Source organism: Eucalyptus grandis, chromosome 2, assembly GCF_016545825.1.
Source record: "Eucalyptus grandis isolate ANBG69807.140 chromosome 2, ASM1654582v1, whole genome shotgun sequence".
NCBI classification, from domain to species: Eukaryota; Viridiplantae; Streptophyta; class Magnoliopsida; order Myrtales; family Myrtaceae; genus Eucalyptus; species Eucalyptus grandis.
In genome coordinates this window covers 55,968,396-55,992,775 of record NC_052613.1, presented here as the reverse complement: position 1 = coordinate 55,992,775, position 24,380 = coordinate 55,968,396, and the positions used below count along the sequence as shown (strand labels likewise).

The 24,380-nt window shown below is 40.0% G+C and overlaps 4 protein-coding genes across 7 annotated transcripts; all 4 read left to right on the top strand.

Moving 5' to 3' along the window:
* Positions 1–285: 285 nt before the first annotated feature.
* On the top strand, positions 286–4,951 carry LOC104433961 (mitochondrial fission protein ELM1). The gene is made up of 10 exons (XM_010046889.3): positions 286–681; positions 850–1,088; positions 2,350–2,446; positions 2,627–2,776; positions 2,844–2,970; positions 3,700–3,812; positions 3,885–3,948; positions 4,044–4,137; positions 4,253–4,361; positions 4,489–4,951. The coding sequence occupies exons 1-10, from the start codon at positions 499–501 to the stop codon at positions 4,588–4,590; spliced, it is 1,278 nt and encodes a 425-aa protein (XP_010045191.1). The 5' UTR covers positions 286–498; the 3' UTR covers positions 4,591–4,951.
* A 1,506-nt stretch (positions 4,952–6,457) lies between these two features.
* LOC104435721 (casparian strip membrane protein 2) lies at positions 6,458–7,338 on the top strand. The gene is made up of 3 exons (XM_010048421.3): positions 6,458–6,788; positions 6,889–7,012; positions 7,135–7,338. The coding sequence occupies exons 1-3, from the start codon at positions 6,499–6,501 to the stop codon at positions 7,336–7,338; spliced, it is 618 nt and encodes a 205-aa protein (XP_010046723.2). The 5' UTR covers positions 6,458–6,498.
* Positions 7,339–8,919: 1,581 nt separating this feature from the next.
* LOC104433960 (OVARIAN TUMOR DOMAIN-containing deubiquitinating enzyme 6) lies at positions 8,920–16,074 on the top strand. 4 transcript variants are annotated; one of them, XM_010046886.3, is made up of 10 exons: positions 8,920–9,193; positions 9,547–9,561; positions 9,666–10,541; positions 10,874–11,035; positions 11,945–12,022; positions 13,826–13,904; positions 13,988–14,133; positions 14,699–14,764; positions 14,851–15,025; positions 15,617–16,074. In XM_010046886.3, exons 3-10 carry the CDS (start codon positions 9,870–9,872, stop codon positions 15,829–15,831), a joined length of 1,593 nt encoding a protein of 530 aa, XP_010045188.2. In that variant the 5' UTR covers positions 8,920–9,193; positions 9,547–9,561; positions 9,666–9,869; the 3' UTR covers positions 15,832–16,074. The 4 variants fall into 4 exon arrangements, with proteins under 4 accessions (XP_010045188.2, XP_039162566.1, XP_010045189.2 ...); XM_039306632.1 differs by having other exon boundaries at positions 9,656–10,541; XM_010046887.3 differs by lacking the exon at positions 9,547–9,561.
* Positions 16,075–17,653: 1,579 nt separating this feature from the next.
* LOC104433959 lies at positions 17,654–23,682 on the top strand. The gene is made up of 5 exons (XM_010046884.3): positions 17,654–18,040; positions 19,127–19,504; positions 20,967–21,101; positions 23,074–23,157; positions 23,230–23,682. The coding sequence occupies exons 1-5, from the start codon at positions 17,654–17,656 to the stop codon at positions 23,344–23,346; spliced, it is 1,101 nt and encodes a 366-aa protein (XP_010045186.2). The 3' UTR covers positions 23,347–23,682.
* The last annotated feature ends 698 nt before the right edge of the window (positions 23,683–24,380 follow it).

The following is a 24,380-nucleotide window of genomic DNA, read 5'->3' as shown; positions in this document are numbered from 1 at the left end:
ACCATTATCTTAAAAACCATATTCAAATCGAGAGAACTCAACGAGATTTTTTTTTATTCACAAAATTCAATGAGACTTTGGTACGCTATACTTATATTTTTATTCAACTTCTGCCGATTATTTTAATTGAGGAAAGGAATTCTAAAAAAATAATAATTCCATGAATAATTTGTCAGTATTTTCATATTATACGAATTTAATCAACTTTCTTAATTAAAAAAGAAGAAGAGAATTTGGGTTTTCTTTCTGGGTAAGTGGGAAATATCTTTCTGTTAGAAAAAGCAGTACTTGAACTCTCCTCCGACATCAACTGCCCAAATCCTTTCTTCTTCGCCTTCGTACATCTCTGCATCTTCACTGCGAAATTGCGTAGCAGAAATCGCGATTGGATCCCCTCCGTGCGCCTCTTCGCGAGCCTTCCTCGCGTCGGAATCGAGCGCCGCAGTCCTCAATTAGGGCTCCGATCGCCGTCTATCCGCCGCGCCGTTCGGGGTCTCGATGAAGCCGATACGGCTCCCCGAGCCTCCCGGCCCCACTCCGGGCGTGCCGGAGATCTTCGAAGGCGGGACCTACAGCGTCGTCAGGCGCGCCGTCGTGATCGGGAACGGCTCGGCCGGGTCCGAGAACCAGAGCATCGGCCTGGTCCGCGCCCTCGGACTGGCCGACAAGCATGTCCTGTATGTGAGTCCCCGGCTGCCTGATTTCCAATCCGTCGCAGTGTTTTTTTTTACGATTTGGCGCGGTTTCCCCGACGCCTTGTTTTGTTTACACCTCTCTCTGGTTTGAGAAATCATGTGTGTATGTTAGCGGGCGTTTTGCTCAAGTTTCCGTATTGATTGTTATGTGCAGAGAGTTACGAGACCGAAAGGAGGAGTGAATGAGTGGCTGCACTGGCTTCCTGTATCTGTTCACCAGAAGTTGTATTTCGTCCTGAGGTGCATCTTTGGGTACACGCAGCTTTTGCTGTCGGCCCGAGGGAGGAAACATGTGTTTGTTCATCCGGAAAATGGCGGCAGTGTTGGACTGTCTTCTATATTAGAGGCTGATGCGAAGCACATTGTGAAGATGGCTCGTGAGACCTATGAGAAGTATGTGTTTGGTTGCACGTGTTTTTATTGATTATTGAAATTATTGGTTGTTTTGTTGTCCATATACTCTGATCTGGATATGAGTTTAGACCTTGGCTCACTTCATTACCAGAATTGAATGGAAGAGAAAGCATGTTGTGCAATGGAAGGAAGCATCTTGGTTTCAAGTGCCATTTGGAATTAGAAACAGGCATATTTAAGTAGTTGGACATGGGTATGGGGGCGATATGTAGGGGAATCGATTTTCTCATGATTTTTGGAATTAGAAATAGGCATATACAAGGAGTATTCTCAATCGAGCTTAAGATGATAGGCATGTTCACAAAGAACTCCTGCAACCCCAATTGGGGATAAGAAGATAGAGGGTTTTTTTAAAAATAAAAAAAAAATGTTTTAGACACTTGAAATGATAGCCTTCAGATCAGGTAATCTCAATTAGGGACAATGAGAGAAGCTCATCTAAATGATTTGGGTAGGCACTTACGGTGATACGGGAGGATGTGACTAATGGCGGGGCATTAGAGCGCAGGGGGGAAGGAATGTCGAAGAAGAAAAAGATGAAAATTTTAGGGTAGGGTTTTGAGAATTTAGATCTCCTACTAAAGATACTAAAGAGAGCACATTCACGATTGTGTAGTTGACTCTACGGATGGATGCAGAAAGTTCTAATGTTATTTTGTAATGTAAGTTAGGTGCTTTGCTATCAGCATATCTTTATTTGTCTATTTTGTTATAATCAACATGGTAACGTCAATGATATCTATGTTAGTTCCATTTATGATGGTAACGAGCTGTTTCCTGCCTCCAGAGTAGTCCTAGGTAAATGGAGTTTTGAAGTACTTTGTTTGATCCTTTAGGTATCATGAATTTGCTAATTTATATTATAAACTTTTCATTCTTTCCCTATGCTCCCCTTCATTTTGTTTGTCCCATTGGATATCAGTATGTCTTAGGGTCCCATGATAGGTGAATTCTTAATACAGATAGATCTCGTCACTTGTGAAATGGATATTATGGGGTGTGTTAGCAAATTATATAAGCTATCGAGCTTAAAATAGATAAAGAACAACAGTTTTCAGCTAGCAGTGTAGACTTTTTTCGGTTGTACATTTAACCCCTTAAAAGTTCTTTGTCCAGCTTCATCTGCGTTGATTATGCTTCCCTTTGACAAATGGGATTGCTTTGCTTCTTTCTTAGTGATCACACATATCGTTTCATACTTTGAGGTTGTTACTAACGCATTTAGTCCTAATTAAAACAGGGATGGGCCTCTATTAGTCGTTGCATCTGGCAGAGATACAATATCTGTCGCAAGTTCCATAAAGCGGTTAGCATCAGAGAATGTTTTTGTTGTTCAGGTATGTTTATACTTATCCGTGCTCATCTGTGCACTGAACTGGTGGCCTATGTAGGAATGCTTTCTTTATTTTTGGTTAGTTCTAGTCATTGCTCTGTGTAAATTTGTGTTAGTGCACCTGTTGCTCTTTTAGTTTATGTGTAACTGGGTATTGGTTTCTTCTTGGTTTTCTCTGTTGCAGATTCAACATCCAAGGGTAAAATTAAATAGGTTTGATTTGGTGATCACCCCTCGACATGACTACTATCCTCTGACCCCTCAGGCACAGGAGCAGGTTCCTCGATTCTTAAAGCGATGGTTAACTCCACAGGAACCTCCCAATGAGCATGTGGTACTTATCAGGAATTCCACATATGGCTTACATAAGTCGTATCTATGCTAAGAGTTCTTGGTCTCAGGTCCTTACCGTTGGAGCTTTGCACCAAATTGATTCTGCTGCACTGCGGAATGCAGCCAGTGCTTGGAATGATGAGTTTGCACCCTTGCCAAAACCCTTACTTGTGGTTAATATAGGAGGACCTACACGTATGTATTTGAATCTCTTCACAGATTCCATAGAAGTTCTGCTTTCCGTGATAATTTCAAATTAGTATTTCGATTCATTGTCTGCCATTTTGGTTTTTTAATATGATGTATATAATAACACTTGTCTTTTACAATCAATTATAATAAAACAGAAGGGAACTGGGACATTACATGAAAAATGCTTATAAAGGTTAGTATTTGTGGGAAGTAACCTGTGAATTTGGTTCTTCATTCCCTTGTGGTTGAATGGATGCACAGTTGAGGACCATCCTGCACCGGCTTGGTGGACTCACTTTTTGGGTGATGCCATGGGTATGATTGTTTAATCAGTCACTAAGGCATTGGATTCTTGAGAGAGTAGCTTTAAATTTTCTGTTGGAAATTATAACTGATTGAAGTTTGATAAATTGCATCAATATAGTTCAGGGGCACGTAATCAATCTTTTGAGGGTCGCTAGAATGTGGGCACGTAGTGTATGAGATCGAGCAGCAGTAGCAGCAGCAGCACTTGGCAGGACTGCAAGATAGGCTAATGGTGTTGATTAGGCTTGTGTAATGTCTTATCTTGAGATAAGCATCATAGAAAAGTTCTTAGGTTTGTTTGTATATATGTACAAGTCTTGGTGATACTGTGATTAATGAACTCACCTACTCCTCTGTTTGTAGATAATTTGAACTTTTAATTAATTCCTATCTAACTCCATTTAATGGTGCAATTCACTGTTATAGGTCAATGTCGATATGGAGCAGATCTTGCAAAGAAGTTGATATCTAACTTATTGAGTGTGCTCGCAAGCTGTGGGACCGTGAGAATTTCTTTCTCTAGTAGAACACCTGATAAGGTGAGACTGGAGTTAAAAATCTTCTAAAACTTTCAGGTCTCTTGTTTTGATTGATATACCATATGCCCTTAGGTATCCAGTATTATAGTGAAACAACTTGGCGATAATCCAAAAGTTTTCATCTGGGATGGTCAAGGTAACTATGATTGCTTTTCATACTGTTCATTGTTTGAGCTTAGATAATGAACTGCAGATGTTTTTTCTGACATGTGCTAAATGTTCTTTTGTTAGAGCCTAATCCACACATGGGGCATCTAGCATGGGCTGATGCCTTTGTTGTCACAGCAGATTCAATCAGTATGATCAGTGAAGTCTGCAGCACCGGGTAAGCTTGAGCTTGTAGAAATTTCTGTTGGAGAATTTACCTGTTGACAGATTTAAGTCTTCGAATATTGTTTTGTTAATTCCTGTATTAATTATTACTGTGTTTACACCTGCAGGAAGCCTGTGTATGTAATGGGAGCTGAGCGGTGTACCTGGAAGTATGCAGACTTTCACAAGTCTCTGAGGGAGCGAGGTGTAGTTCGGCCATTCTTGGGCTCTGAGGATGTAAGTATATTTGAGTTAACTTTTGCAAGAATGTCAAAGTACAGACCATGGCATAGTCCTGGTCACACTTTGCATTGGTTCTTCCTTTCAGTACAATCTTTTAAAAATTCCCCATTTTCTTTTACAGATTTGGGAAAGTTGGAGCTATCCTCCCCTTAATGACACCGCTGAGGCTGCTAATCGGGTGCGTGAAGCGCTTGCTGAGCGGGGATGGAGACTACGTACATAAGAAACATGTTGATGACTGATTGTGTATGCATATTATTTTATTTTTGTTGAGTTCAGAAGAGGAATTCCTCTTGACACTGCATATCCGTTCAATACAACACGCGGGGGAGCTAGTTGAAATCACTGGACAGCTTCTGCATCAATATTGTATTCCCTTGTGGATTTTGATACGAATAGAATAAAAGACTAGCTGTAGGAGTTTGTGGTGTGTCAAAAGGAGAGATTAACGCGTCTTCTGTTCCTTGAGAGCTCTCTATATGTTCATGTAACACGAGGCAATTTGGTTTTGAACACGGGTACATGTTTTGATTTAAACCGCAGTTAAACTAATTGCGTTAATTGGATGATTCAACTTGATGCAATCAAGAGCCCTCGACTCTTTTTCCCGACTTTTTGACATGCCATCTGTTATTGTCTTTTGTTCCTGGGAATCTGGTCATATGAAACCATGCTGCTGGTTGGATTTGGATTGACCGGTACAAAAGGATATCCTGGTTGTTGGCTGATCCATCTTCTCAATTTCTCCCGTACTTGATGGGATAAAGTTTAGTTGTGGTGTTGGTAGTTGATTCTATAATAATGACTAGATGGGGTCATGGCTTGTTTTTCCAGCAACGAGTTCTCATCCTCAAGTCAGTTCTCTATCTTTTCTAGTTTTGAGAGCTTTTAAGCCATGTTTCTTGGCGTATTGACCACGCCGGAAGTTTTATCCGGTTGAAGCAGTGAAGCTGGTTGATTGGCTGGCTAAGGAGCTATGTAGCACTGACACGCGATACGACACGACACGATACATCGACACATCATTTATTAAAAATAGAGAATTCCGACACGTGATATATTAAATATATTTTTATATATAAATACATAAATAAATAATAACAAAACAGCCTAAAATTAATTTACATGAAAAATATTAAATAATAGCATTCATTATTTTAATTTGTTATAATAATACATAAAATTTAGAGGAAAAAAACATTGTTTAAAGAAAAATACTGAAATGATATTTTTAAATTTATTTATTTATCACATATAATATTTTTATTACTTCTTGCATAGTAAAAGACTTAAAAAATTAAAACAATTCTAAAAAAACTGAAAAAAAGAATTGACCCGTGCGTGTATATTTATAACATTTTTTATTACTTTTTTTTTTGTATATTTATATTTTGATCCCTCAAGTATTAGAAATTTTTAAAATTGACCCATGCGTGTCGGAATGCATGTTGAAATTCAAGACTCGCGTGTCGGAGAGAGTTGATCACGTGTTAGATTTTTCGACATTCGTTGACTGCGTGTCGGACACGTGTAGGAGTGTTGGATATGACACGAAGGCTTCCAAAGAGTATCGGTGCTACATAGCTAAGGAGCATGTGTTGCTTAGGCGAATTTTCGTCCCATCTTTTGAAATGTTGATCTTAATGCCAAAGTTCAATAAGGACATCATCGCCGCTGAAATTGCGCATTGATATGAGCCAATGTCTTCTGGTAATGACTCGGAGTTGAGTGTTTTGATTTTCGATTTTCGTACTCCTTGCAAGTACCCTTCACAAAATCAGAGTCAAATTCATCTTGTCATGCATGATCCAAAAGCAATCCCAGTTCCATATCCAACTATACAGTGCATGGTGTTCTTATATTAAAAAACTGGCACTCAGGTTTTTTGAGGTGAGAAAGTGGAGCAGGAACAACCTATCCTCTCCTTCAAATCTGTCAGGACGTTGGTGGGCTTCTAGACAAATAAAAAAACCGAACAAGAAAAAGAGCCGGAACCAACCCATTCATTTTCTAAATTCTGGCTCTAATCCAAGTTCCCCTAAATATTAGCCTGCTTCAACATGGTATCTCACAGCCTCACTACAGTAAAATCTTATCCAACACATTGCGCAGACAGAAAGACATCAGTTCCATGGACTCATCAAAGAATGGTGACGCGACGCCACTTTCTAGGTTCGAATCAAAGGTGAGAGCCAAAGCGAAAGCGGTTGCTGGAGTGGCACCTCCTCCGGTGGCTGCCGCCAGAGCAGGAAGAGGAGGATGGAAGAAAGGCGTCGCAGTGTTCGACTTCCTTCTCAGGCTAGTGGCCACCGGCACCACTTTAGCTGCCGCGACGACCATGGGAACCACCGATCAAACACTCCCATTCTTCACGCAGTTCTTCCAGTTCCAGGCCAGCTACGACGATCTCCCGGCATTCACGTATGCAAATTTGATTTTGGGATCATGTTGATTTTGTTCGTGCTACTTTATCCTTCACGCTTAATGATGTTAAATTCAATTTGACCGACATGAAATGCAGATTTTTCGTGATCGCGAATGCCGGGCCGAGCGCATACCTCGTCCTCTCCTTGCCCTTCTCTATCGTGTGCATCGTCCGGCCCCAGGCCGTCGGTCCAAGGCTCCTCCTCCTCATCTTCGACACTGTAATCTATTCTATCTCATGAGACAACATGCTCATTATCATCATCCATTAATCCTACTGATAAAATGAAACAAATGCAATGCGTTCCGTTCCTAACACAATCAATCTACCATATCGTCGCAGATATTCGTGGCGCTCACGATGGCAGCAGCCTCGTTGGCAGCGGCCATCATCTACTTGGCTCAGAACGCGAACTGGCTCGCCATTTGCCGGCAATTCAACGATTTCTGCCAGGAAGTCAGCGGCGCCGTCGTGGCTTCCTTCGTCGCGGCCTTGATCTTCATATTCCTGGTGGTTTTGTCCACCATCTCTCTCAAAAGGTTATGAGTTAGAAAGTTGCTTGTCTCTCATATCATCAGCCTCTGGAATTCTGAAAGAAAGTTGAAGGACACATTACTGCGGCGCTCTCGTTGGATCGTTGTACAGTTGTGAAAATTGCCTGTGAAGTGCATTGAAGCAGTGATTTAATGCATGGATTAGTTCAGTTTTAAGTTTTTTAATTTTTTCAATTTAGTTTCGCGCCTTCGCTATGATATACTGTCACGTCACTAATTTCTAATAAAAATTAGGTAAAAAGACTTCATCGGAATTGCCCACAAAATTTAGGAGTAAATTGAAAAATATTAAAAAATTCATGGCTGAATTGGGTTTGTACGATAAATTTAACACCGATCGGATAATTTTTCCTCTTTTCACACGCTGTTCTCCCAGGTGCGAGCACCGACCTGGACTAACTCATCTTCGTAGCTAAGAAATGCGTACAAAAGTCAAAAGTGCTTTTGTTTGGAAAAGGAAAAATTGGTCGAGACAATTCATACAAAAATCTTTCCCCTAACGATATAGGGAATAAACAGAATAAGGTTTAATTTCCATAGAAAAACTCAAAATTATACCCATTATAATATATTTACTCGAATCCGTAATACAAAAAATCCTTAATTTGTAACTGTATAAGACATTTTACTCTTTTTTATTTCATGGATGTCTGGAAGCAAACTAATTGATGTGGTGCCTATATAACTTAAGTGAAATAAAAACGACATTATTTTAGTTAAAAAATCATCTAATAAAACTTTAATAGAGACTAAATATGTCAAATAAGTACAAATTCTACGATTTTTTTATGTCACAAGAAAAGTTTAGATTAAATATATCACAATAGAGATAATTTTGAATTTTTTATGTCGCAAGAAAAGTGACATAATTGGGAGTGATTTTTATGATTATTTTTCCCTAATAATAAAAAGGTAGAAGGAAACGCAACCAAAAACTCAAAAGAAAAGGAAAGAAAATAAGAACTTGAACAAAGATGAGAAGGATAGAGGGGGTTTAAACTTGGAAGGGGGATTGCCGCCTTCTCACCCTCTTGGCGAAGGCCGTCGACCCTCGCCGATATGGGCCTCACCAGTAGTCATGATTCCCACCGATCCTCATGACCCTTTGTGCAAGCAAAGAGAAGCTAATTGGGATGTTTTGCCAGGGGAACATCAATTCGTTCGTCTTGTAAAACTTTCATCAGGAGCAAGCTGAGAAACGACTCCCCCATCTAGTTCCCAAAATGTAATGAAAAATCATTGCCAGGGTCTCGCGAGCAGCTGCCGATCCTAATTGGGCTATGATGGATGAGCAATCAAACCAGCACCTCATATTAGTGTATTACTTAATCCAAATTGGAGGGAGTTAAAAAGGGTAAAAATCTTCTAATCGATGGATTATCGGACTTCAATGGAACTTAGCCGTAAGTACGAAGGAATGATTTCGCACGCGTATGAACTTTTAGGGGACGAGCCGCAGCACGTGCGGAATCAATCGGCGGGGGAGGTGACGCCGCCGGCCCCAGAAAGTTCCACGTCACCCGGCCCTCCCCCTCTCACCACCATAAAAGCCTCTCATCTTCTCTCTCTAAACGTTCACTTTCTCTCTCTGCACTCATTCTCTGATCTCTCCATAAAAGAAGAAAGGGACTCCTTCTCGCATCAGTCTTTCTTCTCCTTTCTCCTTTCTCCTTCCTCCTTCCTTCGTTTCCAAGTCACCAGCCGCCCCCATTTCCTCTCTCCGATCCATCATCATCATCATCATCTTCTTCTTCTTCTTCTTCTTCCTCTTCTTTCCCCCATTCGAATCGGCGGCGGCTTCAGTAAATCTCTCTTCCCGCTTTCTTCCTGGATTCCCACTCGCCGAGGTGAGTCTACTTCTTCTCCCTCCCCTCCCTCGAGTCAACTCTAGGGTTTGGTTCGTGTCGCCGATCTCTCTCTGCCGCGGCGGTTGAGGGGTCCGCGTCGGAGGCTAGGGTTGTTCTTCCCTCCCGCTTCGAGGGGTCGGTCATTGGTGTTCACCTCTAGGTTTAGGTTTTCTTTTCTTTTATGTCCTTCTTCTTCTTCTTTCTTTGTGTTCTTCTGGGCGTCCGTGAAATTTGATGACTTGATCCTCCATGTGATCGGAGGATGATCTTGGAAGTAGATGACCCTTTTTTTTTTCTGTTTTTTCTTTTTTCGTGTTTTGCTCATGCGTTGAATCGGTCGTTTGAATTTGCAGCGTGGGGCTATCAAGGTCAGTTCTTTTGGACTTTTGGGAATTGGTCTTACTTAGAGAGAGTGTTTCCTTTTAACGAATTAGGAGGTCACGGTCTCATGAGAATTGATAGGGGAATGCAGAGACTGATTCGCGCGGCAGAGAAGGACTCGCTGTTAGGCTGGAAGAAATCCTTCAGCCGCGGTATCGGCGTCACCACGCCCAAGGCCAGAGCGCGTGATAAACCTCTCAGCATGGTGTTGGCTCTCTAAAGACAGCGAGTTCCGGGAGGGGGCAAGGAGGTTTTCTGTTGTTGCTGGCGAAATTAACGATAACCCATCCGCACGATGACTCGGATCTTAGTTCAGAGAGGCTCAGGTGGTTCGTCATCAAATCCGAACCGCTCTTCTTCCTTGCCTGGGCCTTCTTCCTCAGCTAGAACAGAGCTACAGCCCTCTGGTACTACTCCGGTTGCTTCTGCTGCCAAAGATGAGGAAAGTGAAGAGGAGGTATTAGAACAAGTTGTTGTGGATGAACTGTCCGAATATTATTGTGGTGGTGACAATACTGCGGTGAAAAGCGACGAACATTTGGAAGGATATCAGGGTGATCAGGATGAGAACTTGGGTAATGAGATTATCGATGGCGACCTTTTGGTTATTGATGACCCTCCTAGTTCAGAGGAAGTCTCGAAAGGATTAGGCGGGCTGAAGCCTGTTGATCTAAAAGAGAATGAGGGCACAAGCAACTTGCAAAGTGCTGTTGGGAGTTTGCATCCGCCACCTCCTCCAGCCCCACCAAGGCCATCGGTCGCAAACTCAAGCTTAAAGAGAACTCCAATGGGAAGCTTAAATTCTGCACGACTTGGTTCTTCCAGAAGATCAGTTGCCCGGCCTGTTCTTTCAACTCGAACTTCACCTACTGGGTCACGACCTTCTTCTCCAAGATCTCACTGTGAAAGCGAAGGTTATAACAGCGCGGATGAGCAGGGACCATGCTTTGTATCTTATGATGATTTGGTGAGTATTTTACTTCTGAAGGCAATACAAGATATGATCTTTCAAAAGAATTCAATCGTGCAAACTTAATCTCGTCGTCTTTAGTACCAGAATAACCTTTTCTTTGCATCTTTGTGGCTGTTGTCATTTTACGTTAAACTTTTTGGCTGATTCTTCTTCTTGAATTTGTCTCTTGTTTTTAGCCACCTAATTGAAATACATAGTGCACGTGACTCATTTAATAAGGCCTTCATAGTTTTGTTGGGGCTTGTGCATTAGGCTTTATTTTACAAGGAAGTTATTTGATGTATGAAACTATTATCTGATTTGCTGGTACTTTAAATTTTTATCAGGAAAGAGAACGTCAATTCGAGATTGAAATTAGAAGGAGTAAGGGTTTGGAAGTCAAGAGGATGTTGGAGGATGGGAACTGTCTCTTTCGTGCTGTTGCAGATCAAGTTCATGGGGACTCTGATGAGCATGATCTTGTCAGGCAAATGTGTATAGACTATATGGTATGTTTATCTCCTCACATGCTCTGGTCCTGTTTACAATGCTTTCCTAGACTAAAAGAGTATAGAGTGCTGTGGTCACGTGCCATTTTGGATGGTTAATTGTTGGTTGATTGTTATCCACTTTAATGAATAGGTATATGAGATTATTTTAGTCATCTGATACAAACAGTCTTTCCAATAAGATATCATGTGCATCTTGTCTACTTCCCTATAAATAATTTCTTCATATAGTTATCAATGGATACTTAATCAGGTACAATTAAGTGATTTGTTCCCCAGTATTTTGTTTTGGTCATGGTGGTGCTAGAGAATAGTATAAATTTGAACAAGCAAAGAAGGTAAAGGAAAGTAATGAAATGGATTTGGTGTTTGAAACGATAAAGGATGAAGGTCGGAATCTTCCTAGTGCAGGAAAAGTTGAAAAAGGAATCTCCTGAAACTAATTATGCATAAAAGAAATTTTTCTTATCATCATCAACATTGTCATCTGACATGTGATTTTCTTGATATGGTTCAAGGTGAATTGATTGTGCATTTTCAAGAGGCTGATAAATGCTAGAAAGTGTGCCAGTTCTTTCTCGCAACTATTATTTATTTTATTTTTTAATTTTTTACAAATATGTCAGACTACATATAGTGTTGCTATTGTCTTGGACTACCTGTCTACCAACATCTTACTGATGAGTGGTATGGATTTATGCATGAACTAATCAGACATCATCATTGTTTTTGTCCTTTCATGTGTTATTTCACTTCCCTTGGTGTATGTTCTTCCTTCTATTTGATCTTCTGTTACATATTTAGATACTCATGCCGTTTGTATACGCCATGCTTCTGCTTTCAGCAATTAGTAAAGCATATGCTTTATCATAATACTTGTCTCTGCTTGCCATTTTTGTCCTTGTTTAGGAGCGGGAAAGAGATCACTTCTCTCAGTTTGTCACTGAAAATTTCACACAATACTGCCGCAGAAAGAGAAGAGACAAGGTATGCAAAATTTTAGTGGCCATTTTACTTTTCTTTTTGATTGGCCAGCTTGAGTAGTGTTGGACATGGGACATGACTGTGTTTCTAGGATGTAAATTTAGCCCCGGGGGGAGTGGGAAGGGTTTAACTTTCCAAAGAATATCTACTGCCACATAATCGAAACATTGTAATGTTTGCATCACCTAAAATCTGGAGACAGCTCAGTAGGTGCAAGTGGTTGGGAGACTTAGTTTGAATATGACATTGGCAAAGAAGCTTTTTAGCGCTAAGTGGTGTTATCTATATGCGGTGCTCTGACATATGTGTAAAATATTAGTAAGCTCCAGATATTCAAGATATTTCCCTAGTCTTATTCCTCGTCCTTTTAGGTGTTTTGGTATCTTAATCTGCATCTTAACATGCATCTCCATCTTAGAGCTCCATCTTCTTGCAGAGAGTAAAGGTTGCCGTTGCATGTTTGGAAACAACCTCAAACAACCTTATCCCAATCCTCAATTGTGCTTCCACTAGTTTTCCCATAACTTTCTTGGAATTTAAATCTGAAATATCTGGAAGCTCATCCTTGTTAATCTTTCTGAAGGATATTGATTTTGAAAAAGCAACTATTTTTCTAGTGCCTTGCACCAGCAGTCAAGCATGTTTTATTGAGTAGGAGATATATTCGAGTCATCATGTAGTTCATTTCCAGCAAAGTTGACTGCTTATGCTACCTTGTTGGGTAGCATTTGGTTTACTCCCCATTTTTCAGTCCCATTTGCCTTTGCAGCTTTAACTTGTTTTTTATCAATGGATTTTGTGCTTAATAGTATGTGGTAGAAGTGGAGCAAGCTTCTTGTAAGAGCCGTGAGTGTTGAAATTATTCACTTTTGTTGGTTATAGGCCTTTAACACCCTTAATTCAAAAATGGGAACTTATGTAGATTTGCTCTGTAGGTACTGCTGTGACTTGTGGTTAAATAAGTTGTGATGGGACAGGCCATGGGTGCCAATTCTTATCTACTAGCTTATGATACTATTGAACTGTTCTTCTTGGGATGTGATCAAACATGAGATTGTTGAAGTTTTCTAAGTCACTTCACATGACAGGAAAGCAATTATAAGCAACCTGATACAAGTTAAACAAGTCTTTTTTAAAACCAGATCTATTAGAGAACTGGTCAAGTGGCGGTTTCACTGTTTGACAGACTGAATCTGCAGTTGCACCGTTAGCTAATTATTAATGTCAATAACAATTGTCACAATTGAAATGCAGAAGACCTGAATATGAAATGAAATGATATGCTTAACTCTTTTATAATAGCTACAGTGCTTCAAATGCTTACCTTGATTGACCAGGGTTGAAAATGCAATTATGATGCAGTGGCATGAATTGCCAATCCTAGGGAATTATGTCATATGGTGCAGTTGGCAGGACAATATGCTAGTAGAAGTGGATAATTAGTTGCCAAGACTCGTTGCCTGATCTCCAAACACTTTGGATTCTTACGAGCTTGATGGAAGCTTCAAAGTAATAGTCATGGGTGGAAGTTGCGGTGGCGTTTTCTGTGTTATTCATTGACTTTGTGCGTCTTAATCATATGCTTAAAATGAAAATTATATTTTACTATCTTCCTCTCATAATTAGTTGCTTTTTACTATTGTTTCTGTTGACATATTTGGTGAACCTTCTGTTTGGCTATGACCGAATTACATGTTCACATTGACAGTGTTACCATTTTTTGTTTCTACTTTTGCCTTCTGTTTGACTCAAACATGGAGATGATCTTGCTCATCTGTTTTGCTGAAATGCTTTTTTCGCGGTCAGGTATATGGGAACAATGTTGAGATCCAAGCATTCTGTGAGATTTATAACCGACCAATACACATCTATTCCTACAGCACAGGTGCTGCTCGCTACTGGCTTTTAATTCGTCCCTAATTTTGTACTTTGAAGGCTTGTTCTTTTAACTGGTGCTTCTCAATGCAGAGCCTATCAATATTTTCCAGGGGAGCTACAACACTGACATGCCACCCATTCGACTTAGCTACCATCATGGAAATCATTATAATTCTCTTGTGGATCCACGTCGTTTGGCAATTGGTGCAGGACTTGGATTCAGCTCTTTCCGTGGGGTGTGTATCATGTTTATTTGTATTTCTCCTTGCCAAATATTCTAGATTAGCCTTTGCTTAGGTTGAGGGTTGCATCTTTTGCATTGATCGTAATTGACTGATTCGCTTTGATATCTTGAATTCTCATCCCTACGAGAAAAAATTTATTGTTGTTTTGAGTACTCCTTTTCTCACACATGGAAATGGCTTTCTAATTGCCTAGTGAAATGAATAGATGAAAAGTTTTAGTTTTCCTCCATTTGTATTTAGCTGATGCACTGGACTGAAGTCTTTATATCGTGAAGAAGTAGTTGGATTTCCAACTCTCCAATTTCCCTCAATTATGGTTGTTGCTGTCTCATAGTCAGCTAGACCGTATTTTCAGTAGTTCTGCGATTATTAAGCACAGTGAATAGTGAGTGGAACCATGCTGTGATCAGAAGTTCCCTTGGGGTTTTATGACTTCCTTGAAGGGGGTAAAAATGCAAAATTTGCCTTCTGTTCACAGTAGCAGTTAGTTGTCTTTGAATCTCACATTGATATTGATACACTTTTGTCCCTATCTTACTTGGGAATTCTTTTGCAGACAAATGTTGACAAAGATCAAGTAAAGGCAGCCATTAAAGCTCAGCAAGATCAACAGATTGATAATGTTAGTGCTGTGGTTTCTTTGTAGGGTGATTTGTGAGATTATAGTTAATGCTATCATGCGTTTCCCCTAATTATGTCTTTTGGCAGGCTCTTTTGGCAGAGGGTCGCTTTTGGTCTGACCTCGAGTTGACGGAGAAGGAAATCGAGCGCATGGTTATGGAAGCTTCTCGGGCTGAGTATCTCGCCATTGACAAACTCAGGAAACAACCTGTTATTCAAGACTCTTCTACTTCTAATGCGGAACCATCATCTTCTGGTGGAAGTAAGAATTCTTTCTTTCCCCTTTTTCTCTGTGGTAAAAGGTACTTTCCATCAGCTCATTTGGATCAACTAAAGAGACATGCTGCCAGTCATTGGAAATTAGCTTTTTGGAAGTGTGTCTAAAACAAAATGAATGCTGACTTGGTTGGAGGAAAAGAAAAAGTATAATTTGAAGATTGCATTTTGATGTTGCTATCTGGTTAATGTTGTCTGTCGATCCTGAGTTAGTTGAAGGAAAGAGAAAAAGTATAATTGGGATATTGCATTTTGATGTTTCTATCAGTAGTTAACATTGTTTGTCAATTCCTGTTCGGCATATAGCTACATCTTGTAGCAATTGTTGGAATGGATCAAAGCAACCAGTTGGAAATGTTGAATCACCTGAAAAAGGCTTGTTTCCAAGAAAATTTCACGACAATTTGTGTCCCTTAAAATAGGTCTTAGTCAAAAAGCTTTCCAACATTGCCATTTTAAGCAAACTTATCGGTGTAGCCTTACAGTGAGGATGTGTTTAATATTTGTCTGCTGCCAACAATTCTTTTACAAGTTCGACATGACATGTACAAACTTACTGATATGCATTTGGGTACAGCCCCTTCAGGTAGTGAGATGAGGATGGGGAGTGGAAGAGAACATGGTTCCCGGGATAGTGTTCTGAGCAGCGGTATGCAGGTTTTGCTGTCCATGGGATTCAGTTATCTCCAGGCGATCGAGGCGTACAGTATATTTGGCGATGATGTGGACTCCATGGTATGTTATCTCTTAGAGACTAGTAGCAGTAGGCGCAAGGGCAAGGCGACGGAATGAGCTGGAGTGCCAGGAGTATCCACAGGGGTTAATCATTGCTTAGGTTCGTGCTCTGATTGGTGCGGAAAAGCTTTTGTTCTCATTGAGCAGAAACCTGCCGACACTTTGTTTAGCGTATGTTAGTTTCCTAAATAAATGTTATCAGTCGAAATGCAGACTTCGATTACGATTGATATTGTTCTCGTAACTGCTGAACCATTTTAAAATAAGAATTTGCAAAACAATATTCGGGTCAGTCACTCATTATACCATGATCATGGCTGGCTGTAAACTACGCATTTGTACCCACATCATGAAACCTCCATCCACGTCGTGGCTAACGCTGACATTAGTGGCAAAACTTGGCGAAAAGTGAGAGTGAAATACTAGGTCGACGAGGCCTTATGCTAGTATTTTATTCCGGGGAATAATTTCTAAGTAAAATAAGGTGTTTGGTAATTATGTAAAATTTTTATTCCATAAATATAAAAAGAATAGAAATGCATTTGGTATAAAATAGTTTGGAATATGATATGATTTATCCTATCCTACGTTTGGTGTTTGCTCAAGACAGGATAAAGTTGGATATAATGGCGATATAGACAGAATAAAATTATTCCATAAGAGAGATGGGATAAAGGTGGATAGAATTTATAATGCCTATAATATGAAAGTTATTTTTCTTGAATAACAAACTTATTAAATTAACAAAATTGAAATTATTTTTCAATATAAATAATATTTGAATTATAATTTAAAAAATAAAAAAAAAAAAATAATTTTTAATTAATCTTATTTTAACTTATATATTCAACTTTGATTCTATTTATAATAAACATTCAATCTATAAATTAAATATTTATATTTATTATATATTTTATGTATTTTTGTATTTTAGGTATGTTAGTACAGTTTACTATTTGATAAAATTTTATTAAAGAATGATGAAAGCGAAAAAAAGAAATAATAATGAAAATAATATAAAAGAGAGAAAAATAAAATAAATAATAAATAATAAATAAATTAAGGAATAGTGTTACAAGAGATTTTCACTTATTTCCGTTTATAAACATTTAGGTTCATTTATAATGATATGCCGTTTATATATAAAAAAAAATGTATATAATATGATATGAATATATTCGACTTTAATACTTGTAATTCACCAAGCAATGGACAAGATATAAAAAAATCCCAAGATTTCATATCCTACAGTCCTATCCCGATTAGAAATCCGAACGACCAAACGTAGCCTTAGGTTCTTTTGCAGGCTTAGCCTCTTCAGAGTCTCATAGTCGCGCTCTGCAATTGATAATTGATGCTAGCTGATCAAAGCCATAATCTGTGGGGACGGTAGATGTTCGGAGCGCGAAAATGTTTCGAATGCGGAAAGGAAGCTAGAGGAGAGAGAAAATGCGATGTATGAGGGAGCGGGGTATGCACAAGGCGAAAACCAGACACTTCCTCCTCAGCTCTAAGGTGGTGTTTGGATAACCACTGGGAGGTTCACCTTAGTGGCCACCATTCCAACTTGGAAAGGGGAGATGATGGTTCAAATCCCTACATTTTCATGGGGAATTGGAGTAGGGACGATTTCATTTCAGGGGTGGTGGGTTTCGACTCCCATACCCTGCAAAAAGGCAGGGCAAAAGTTTAAGAGTGAGTCTTAAAGTAAGATTAGAGTAGGACCGAAAAAAAGAAAAAAAATAGAGGTAATGTTTGGATTGAAACCACCGATTGGATTGGATCGATTAGTCGGCCGCGACGATGGCGCGTCGAGCCTCGCAGTACTTTCGAAAATCGCGGGCGTGAAGCGTGATTTGTACGAGCTTTTTAATTCTCCATGGTGGTTGGACCGGCGCTGGGTGGACCGGCGCCGAAGCCCTCCCGACAAAATCTCCGAAGCCGACGATCGCGAATCGGAGAGCCCGAAGCGCTTCAAGCCCGAGTCGGTTCCGTCGAACTCGGGCTTTCTTCGGCCCGCCCGGCCCGGAAGTGTGATGGGAAGCTTCGGTGCGGTTGGGCTGAATCCGGGCAGCGGGCGGCCCGAGCACCGCTCGAAGATGCGCCTTCGGGCTTTCAGCTCGGCTGCTCGACGGCGCGGCTGCTGCTGCTTCGGGGATTCCGAATCTCCTCCGTGATTTCCAAATCGCGAGCTAGGGGAATCGCTGCCGCCGATTGGTTGCGATTCATGAGTTCCTCGTTGGATCTACTCGCTCCATCGCTTGAGGTGTGGGTTGATTTCTTTTCTGTTCTCCATTTCCTGCAGTTGAAGGTTTTGGTTTCTGTAGATTTTTGCGGTGCTTACTGCTTATCAGAGTCAAATTTGGTCTTGTGAGTGATGTCACGTGGAGCATCTTTTTTTACCAGGAACAAGCTCGAAATCCGACAGCAAGCATGTGTTTAGGTTGTTTTGGGCATTATCTCCCTTAAAATGATGTGTTTTTCCCCCCGCCATTTATGAAAATGCGAGAAACAAAAAGATAGGAACTTGTTGTTCCAATTCTCTGTCCTGGAAGTATGTCTGTGAGATCTTAAACCAGAAACTGGAACTAAATATTTTCTCTAGGAACTGTTCTTCAGCTTTTTAGCTTTTCTCTTGTTCTTTAGTATATATCCTTGGTGTATTGCTTTGGGTGCAGTTCAATGAAACGCCGTGGCGTCGACTATGTATGCTTGTATGTGTGTGATTACCTTGGTCCATGTAGATATAATTGGTGTAATTATTCCTACATGGGTGAAAAGCCAAGCTATAACTTATGTGGGCGTCATTTTTGGCTTGGTTTACCTTTGTGCGTGTGATTGTATCGGGTTTTGTGGTAGAAAAGATTAGTGCATTTTTTTGGGTTGGCATAACTGGTCAAGAATGTAATATGGTAAAGTTGTTAGACATAGTTGGAAACTTAGAAGAAGGCATCAAATGCATCTTTCATCCACTGGAAAAATTTTATTGAATATCATTCAGACCCAAAACGTGATTTGGACCGAGTTCTTTAACTTCCTTGCGGTAGAGCGAACTTGAATGCATGTCTAGGCATCCTAGTCTGTTATTAGCGCAACTGCGAATTTTGAACAATTCTGGAAATTTGTATCTTTGAGATGATTCATGAGCTTGTGCTGCACTGTGACTTGAGGTGGGGAGTAGCTTCATTTCATGGAATCAGAAATGACGGGTGAACATCATTTGTATAGTGCAATGAACCGTGATAGCCACAAGTTTTGAAAGGGCATGATTTTTCATTCTGATGTTGCTGTTTAACTGCCACATTCCTATTTAGTCATGTGCTTGTATTCATGTCAATAAATCTTTGTGCAGACAGTGGAGACTACTAAGGAAATCATAGTCCCTGTAGATGCTAGCCCTTTTGAAATAATTACAGGCGAAAAGAGAAAAAGAGAAGGAGGTAGAGTAAGGTCGAGAGTGTGGCAACATTTCACCAAGCTTGAAAAGAGGCCAGGCGAGCGAGAGGAATGCAGGTGCAATTATTGTGGTAATCTATATGTGTGTTCGAGCAAGTCTGGTACAACACATCTAAATCGCCATATATTCGAGGGGGGGTGCCCCAAGTACAAGCCGACTCTAAGTGAGACGCAAAATCTTACTAGTTATCCAAAAGACGATTTAGATGACGACGACAACGTGACACCTTTGAGAGTTGACGCAGAGCATAGTACAAGGAATTTCTCTGAACAGGTAAATCTTTTTTATTGCTGCATCACATTGGACGTTGTTTGGCATATATCAAATGCGTAGAAGTCTTTTCATGCTGCATTGCATTTGGCAGTGGAAGCCGTCATTGAAGAAGCAATCTCGTCTTGCATCAACTGAGAATAAAGTAGGATATTGTTGCACTGCATATGTGATCGAGTTCATAACTTTGCCTATGGGACATGTGCCTTCAGGGTGTGCTTACAATGACTCATGTTCAGTGTTTCCATTAGCACAGATGCTGTGAATGCTAGTAACTTATTAGGGGCGGGCACAGGGTGCGTAGGGGAATCCCTGCTGGCACGAAATCACCTGAGTTGCAGGAATTTTCCCTGCAAAAAATGCTCCACACTGCAAACTGGTCCGGTTTATGTCTTATAGATAAATATATTTATGTTAATTATTTATGTATTTGTAATAAAAATATGAAAAAGAAACCTAAGAATAACTTTTTCTTCTTATGAAAATGTGGACTTACTTTTGTAAGAGATGCGTGTTGGAAAATTTTTTTAGGTAGCTAATCGGACAATTGTTTCCGATGTTTTCATCTTCACATTGTCCCATGTCGACATCATGAAGGTTGGAGTTTGTTTGACTTTATAAAATCAACTCATGGGAGGATCGTTTGAAAAGTTCTCTAGGTAAGTTAATGAAACAATTGTTTTCAGTGTTTTTCATCTTCACATTGTTCCATGTTGATGTCATGAAGATGGGAGTTCGTTTGACTTTGTAAAAGAAAATGCTATTGAGTTTTTATGAGTAAAAAATGTTGCATCAAGGGTGATTCGCAGTTCCTTGAAAGGCAAAACTGCATTGCCCCTCACAAGGCGTGGGGCAGTGCCAGGGCAGCTTAATACTTCACAGGGTGGGGACGGGGACCATGATCCTCACCCCATGCTGTGTACATGCCTAAACTCTATAGTTACCCTCCGTTTTACTTTCTGCAAGTTTACCACTTGATATTGGATTGTAGCACGCCTAAAGTTATGTTTTCCTGTTTTCTATATGCTCTTTTATTGCAATAAATGTTCTCCATTGTCATGTTCTTGAAGATTTTTTTTAAGCCTGTGAGGATTGGCTATAAAGTCTGAGGTCAGAAACTTGATATGAGTAGCCCAGGGCAAAGTCATAGTACAATCACATAGGTTTTGTTAGGCCACCCAAGAATAAGCCTGTGCTGGAAATGATATGCGCTCCATGTATCAGATGTGCTGGTTCTTGAACACCCAGACCAGAGTTTGAGCTGTTTCCTTAGGCACGATATGGTGAGATCACCAAGAATTTAGTCTCGCTTGGTGTGGCAAACCACATAGTCACTCTCTAATGTTCTTTACTTGTAAATTGTTTTGGCACATATTTCGTTGTGTACACAGATAAACTTCAAGTAATAGGCTGAAAGCTTTTGCTGGAGGTGTTGTATAATTTATAAATTTTTCTCCCTCTTCAGGAAGTTGCTGAAAATTTGGCATCCGAACTAGTGCAACTGAAGGAAGAGAATACAAAGCTTCTACATGAAAGAGATGATTTGGCAGCCCAAAAGACAAGTCTTGAGCAACTAATAGTAACTATGGCAACTGAAACGGTAATATTTTCTCTTCCCACTATCCTAATTCCTAAGTCTCACAGAGTGATGTGCACGATCATCAATATGATTCTTCATTGCATTTTATCGTTGATGTGTGGAATACCTATGGAAGAGTTATAAACCCAAATCTTACTAGACAAAAGCAGGGCAAGAGGTTAAGCTCTTTTGGATGATTATCCTCTTCAATTAGTTGAAGTATATCTATGGATATTAGCTAGTTGTTGGTAGGTGGTCATAAATAACGAAATTAGGGTCTTGTTAGTGTCTTTCTTGTTCTATATATCTTGCGTACTCTTTCGTTAAGTTATTGAGTAAAGATGTAGCCTTTTCTCTCTCCCTTCTTGTATTAGAGCCACCGAGAAAGAGAGACCCAAACCAAAACCCTAACTTGGGATCAAATCAAAACCCTAGCTTTATCTTTCTTCTTGTGGTTAGTCTTGAAAAGATAAGACTCGTTTCTGCCATTATCATCCTGATACTGAACCCACCACTGTTAAGTCCTCTGTTTTTCGGCCACCAATCTTTATCCTTGAGAGCAACCACAATTAGTTGTCTTTAAGAGCTGTATCATCATTGTCTGCTTGTCGCGGTTTCAGATATGCTCATGTTCTCTTTAAGACCAACATCATCTTGTTGAGCAGCCGGTTCAGGATGAGTTGTCGCCTGCGACCTCGTCAGTCTTGTCGCAGACATCCTTGTGCTGGTGAAGTCTACCACAAGTCGACCTTTCTTTCTCTAGCTTCATTCTGTCATGTATCTTTTTCAATCATGGCCATCAATGATGCGTTGCCATCAAAATCAAGCTCGCGTCCTCATTAGTTTGTGTTTTTTTAGTCTTCAGTTTCTTTTCCCTTTTGTCCTTCTTAATTCCAAAAGAAGAAAAGCAAAATAAAAGCTCGCTAAGGAGCTGTTGGTGATCCAATCTACATCATCTCATCATCAAAAACTTCCCAGTTGTGGTCCACACTCAACAACGCCTACAATTGATATTATTCCGGGAGTCTCTTTCAATTGCGAGCATCCAGGCTGTTGTGAGCGCCAAAGTTGAGCACGCCTTCATTGAGCAGCCAAAGTTAAGCCTTGTAGGGTGATGCGATGTAGTTTGCCACAATTCAAGTTGAGTTTCCACAGGGTTTTATCAAGGTTGGTTGAAAAAGAGGTATCAACTTTCAAACCATGTGTTTCTTCAGGGCTTGTCAATTTCACTGATGACATGGATTAAATTCAATTTGTCGTGTAAGGTCCGCCATACACAGTTGTCGTTGTTTTGAATCCGGATTCTGATAATCCACATCCCTTGACTAGTGTAAAGTTTGATTTACATGGCGTTTTGGTCACACTTCAGACTTTTAAAGAAAGTTGCACTTGTCGGTGCCTCTAATGCTTTATAAATAGAGCCATTACTGTTGCATTAAGTTATTAAGAAAAGAAGTAGCCTTTGAATAAATTCTCTCTCCATCTCTCTCTCTGTGAAGATGATAAGAGTATTTACAAATTATTTGAACAAGATGAGATCATATGGATGGATGGATGTTCCCAAGAAAAAAAGAAAACCAGGGGAGATCAGAAGGATAACCTGCTGATTATACTCTTCCTTCTTTGAGCTAATCTTCAAGAGACTTACTCAATGCAAAAACTTAAAAGTCTGCCTGTTTTGATGAACACTCGATAGGAGATCTTTACCACTGAAATTTAACTTGGGTGGGAGAAAACTTGGGACTTGTTTTAAGTAGAAATGTGGTAAAGTGAGTGCACATGTAATTATGCAATTATCCATTTCAAACATTTTGGGTCTGTTCAAGGAGACCAAACTCCCAAAGAGAGTATTCAGGTTTCGGGGTGAGAGTCTACTTATTTTATCAGGTCGTAGGATCTCTTGATGATGTGGGATTATGGTGTTATTGAATGTTGTCCAGTGGACGATGGTATATTTTATTTGGAGAAGTAAATGTTCAGCATGTCCTTCCAGGCTCGCCTAATGGAAGAAAATACTAAGCTGAAGGAAGAATGCGCAAAGCTTCAAGAAGAGAAACAGAAAACAGTCACCAGAGAGGTGATTCTCCTCAAATCTGCTTATCGTCTCAGACTCAGCTTCTATCTACTGATAGTTCTGAGTTGCTTGCAGGAATTTGTGCAGCTGGAAACGCAAGTTTCGAAACTTAGGGAGGATTTTGAACGCGATAGACGAGGATTTCCAGCAGCTACAATGGCAGCTCTGGCGCACTTACAGAACGGAAGATAACTGGAACATCCACCCCACCACACAGCGAGCGCCAAACGGTTCGCTCATACATCTGGCCTTTGCATTTCAAACTTGCCCCAGACTTCTAAATCAGAGATTGCAACGCTCCCTGACGTTCACCCTGTACCATAATGTTAGCCATTGCTTTCGTACCGTGGTTGTAATGTCCATCCCGTTTTCTGCTTTTTACGGTCTGCAGTTCCAATTGTCAACTAGACACTGGTATTTTCATCACCATGTATTAGAAAACGTAGCAATATCTTCCAGCGTTGTATCGCCCCTCCCGGGCATGGATCCTGTTTGCTGCTTGCTGCACGGGATTGTTTGCAGTTCTCAGCAGCATCGATCTCGTGTTCTACTCTGCGACGTCTCTCTGGAAAGCACAGGCCGGGTTTTGAATCGACATGATAGAATGAAACAGAGTGCAGATACGATGAACATGCACAGTGATCTAACACCATGAGATAGAAGAAAACTAAACCGAATGGAAAACGGAAGATAATCAGACCCTTCTCACCAACAGTGCAATTCCCTGTCAATTTTGCAGCATCGAGACCCTTCGCATTTGCTAAATGGTTGCTTGTGAAATTTAATATTACTCAAGAGAAGGCTTCTCCATGTTCCAGAATCAGGTGATGATCTTGATGCGATATGGACGTTTTATATTTGTTGTTCCGTTGAATTCAAATCATTGAAAAAGATTTTTCGTTTTGATCGTTTGTGATGTTTAGAAAAATGAGTCGATAAAAAATGTTTTCATTATCAATAATGACATATGGCCGTAATTATTGCTGATAATGAAAAGAATATTTAATGGATCACTTTTCTAAACAAAATGAAATAAATTATGAGAAGAAGGGATATATATTTCAAATATTAACGGTCAGTGAAACAGAAGTAGTCAAAGCATGATCAATTTCAAGATGGATCAACTCTTTCTGCGATCCTCATTCTAAATAATCAGCACAGGAAGTTTGTTGAGTTTTCCATTTTAGTAATACTTGAAAGTATTATATAATATGTAAATTGTATCA